This window comes from Spinacia oleracea, chromosome 6 (genome assembly GCF_020520425.1).
Source record: "Spinacia oleracea cultivar Varoflay chromosome 6, BTI_SOV_V1, whole genome shotgun sequence".
NCBI lineage: Eukaryota > Viridiplantae > Streptophyta > Magnoliopsida > Caryophyllales > Amaranthaceae > Spinacia > Spinacia oleracea.
The window spans coordinates 45,080,216-45,082,900 of NC_079492.1; the positions used below are offsets into that span (position 1 = coordinate 45,080,216).

The 2,685-nt window shown below is 33.2% G+C and overlaps 1 protein-coding gene across 1 annotated transcript; it reads right to left on the minus strand.

Moving 5' to 3' along the window:
- Positions 1-668: 668 nt before the first annotated feature.
- LOC110777082 (uncharacterized) lies at positions 669-2,438 on the minus strand. Its single transcript, XM_056832152.1, has 7 exons — positions 2,234-2,438; positions 2,060-2,131; positions 1,696-1,961; positions 1,348-1,560; positions 1,167-1,262; positions 995-1,096; positions 669-905 (listed from the first exon to the last, which is right to left on the minus strand). Exons 1-7 carry the CDS (start codon positions 2,436-2,438, stop codon positions 669-671), a joined length of 1,191 nt encoding a protein of 396 aa, XP_056688130.1.
- Positions 2,439-2,685: the final 247 nt, after the last annotated feature.

Consider the following 2,685-nt stretch of genomic DNA (forward strand, 5'->3'; position numbering starts at 1 on the left):
GATATTTATCTTAAAGGATGGCATACCAATTTTTCATATTAACAAGAACATAAATTTAATTACCATCTAAGACGAAGCAACGAGATCAAGCATTGAACACCAAGGAATAAAATAAATGAGGGTACAGAACTTCACAAACCTAAGCGTATTCAAGAAGGTAACTGATTAAGATGTTTAAAAAAAAATTTAGCAAGAACTTTTTTTCCAAAATCAGGTATAGGAACAACTCAGGAGAAGCGCACAAACAGAAGTATATAGGTTTCACCTTCATGGACATGAACGGATGATATTTGACAAGTATATGCTTCTCTACCTTTTTTCTATATCATGTAAGTTACTACTTACTAGTAATTTGAACTACACATGATACTATAATAGGTCAGAGTGCATGCAATTAAATGATAAAAAATAATATCATAGGAGAGTTTATAACTATTTTAGAAAATTTACGATTTAAAATGATTACTAGCTGATATTCCCCTTTTTCCATCATAATTGACTTTTGGAACTATCAAGAGTAAAACTGAAAATAAATGGTAAATATAATGGGTACAATTAGAATTTTTCGTACCTAAATCTTTAACTATCATCAGGAATTTCTTGGTCACCAAAGCTAGGTTGTTTCATATAGGCTGCTAGGAACAAGTTGAATTTCTCTTCTAAAGCACTCATCTTCTCAAGATCTTCTTGACGAACTTTTTCCATTTCATCCATGTGTTTTCGAAGATCATCATTTTCTTTTTGTTTCTCATTGCTCCAGTAGGTAAAGGTCCTCGTACATCTTTGGGTCTTATTCCAAAGCCAAAACAAACCACACCACCACGATCTTGTGGCCCAAAGCATTTTTCAACAACTTCAAATTGTGAAAGAGAAGGGTTCTCCTTTTCGACACTTACTATCTCATCCTACAAAGAAACCAACAAATTAAATTACAAGTAGACTCTACATTACACTACACTTACTAGTTGTGAATAGTTTGAAAAGGATGGAATACCAATTTGGTAGCATCATTTTCTTTTAAATTGCCGGACTTTCCCTCTCTGGTTTTCTTAAAAACAGCAGATATCGGAGGCAGATCTTTTCCTTCCTTTCCACCCTTCATATACAAAGTTAAATTGTCAAATAGTTCACCAAAGGAAAACCTATGTATAGGTTAAGAATCTTACCATCTCTTCCCAAATAACTTGTCTAAAAGGTGTGCTTCCAGTGTGATGTAGCATTGTTAAGTTGCCTCGATTGCCAGAGTTTCTAGAACTCAACTTCTGAATGTACAAAACATGGAATAAATTTTGAATAACACTGATGCCCTTTCCTAAAAAATATTAAAGACTATCATAAGGAACTTACCTTAAAGGCTTCACTTGAAAAATGTTCCTCCACCAACCATTTCCAATCAGCAGGTGTTAAATCATTAGGCGTTTCATTCAATGCATTTTCCAGACCACCTTTCCGAATAATTGAGTTTTGATTCAAAATTCCTCTCCAATTTTGCCATAACCTTTTCAGATGGTCAATAGTTGTTTTACGATCCAAATCAAAGCCTTTACCAACAAACTTGTTCTGCATTAATATTAGCAAAAGTCAATTATTCAATAAATGTGTTCAGCATGAATAATTAAAAAATGTATCTTACTAATTCAAAATATTATACATGAATTAATAAGATAAATTATAAAGAATATTATATAACATTACCAAAACGGATTGCCACATATGCTCCTTTGCACTATTATCAATCTCATCCCATGTATGCACTCTTACTGGACATATAGTACGATCTCGAACAAGTTTTCCCATGTGCCTTGTCAAATCTTTATGGTTATCACCAACTGCACCATTCATATAAAACTCAACCTCCAACTTTTCCCCGTCTTTAAGATTTGCTACTTTCTTGCACTTGTTGACACCTCTTGGCTTCGCATCCGGTTTTCTGTTTCTCTTCCTTAATGTAGGGTTATGTGCTTCACAAACATAAAGTAAACAAATTTCTTCAATAAAACAATTATTTTTTTGCTAAGCAATATATTAACAAGGCACAAAACAAATAATAAAATCTGACAAAGTTTATCAGAATTGTCAAAGAAAAGAAGTGGACTACACCAACGACTTCCCCTCATAATGAAGCTCAAAACTAAACACCAAAAGTAACATAAGCAGATACTTAACATACCATAAAATAATTATTAACAATAATAAAATTTTACTAATTACATGTTTAAAGTTAACATAATACCTTCCTCTTGGGTCGTTAAGGCATCTTGTAAAGCATTTTGCTGCTCAAGGAAGTCAGAAATGGATGCATTATTTATGGATCTTTGTATAATATCACTTTCATCATTCCCGACGTCCTCACGAAGAGATTGTAGGAGAATTTCATGTGACATATCCTCTTCCATGGATGCTTCATTGATAGTTCCTTGGTTCACTTCACTTACCATAGTAGGAACATTTGCATCTGGATTATCATTGCTTGTCGTAGTTTTTGAGGGTGCTTTAGCTAATACTCCAGAAAGAAAAAGAAACTTTCGAACCTACACTACGACTTAAACCAAGTCTCCCTGGTGGAAGAAATGTAGCCTTTCTTCCAATTGGTGCCATTTAGATGAACAAGCCACTTTAACAATAAAAAGGACACTAGCAAGTTAGTTAACAAAATTATAACACTAGCATTTCCTAAACAAATAA

Excerpts from the sequence above, each read along its gene's own strand:
- LOC110777082 (XM_056832152.1), bottom strand. The coding sequence starts at position 2,438 with ATGGTAAGTGAAGTGAACCAAGGAACTATCAATGAAGCATCCATGGAA. Across the intron at positions 1,962-2,059 it reads TGACAATTCTGATAAACTTT|CACATAACCCTACATTAAGG; the intron begins GTCAGATTTTAT and ends ATGTTTGTGAAG. Across the intron at positions 1,561-1,695 it reads ATATGTGGCAATCCGTTTTG|AACAAGTTTGTTGGTAAAGG; the intron begins GTAATGTTATAT and ends ATATTAATGCAG.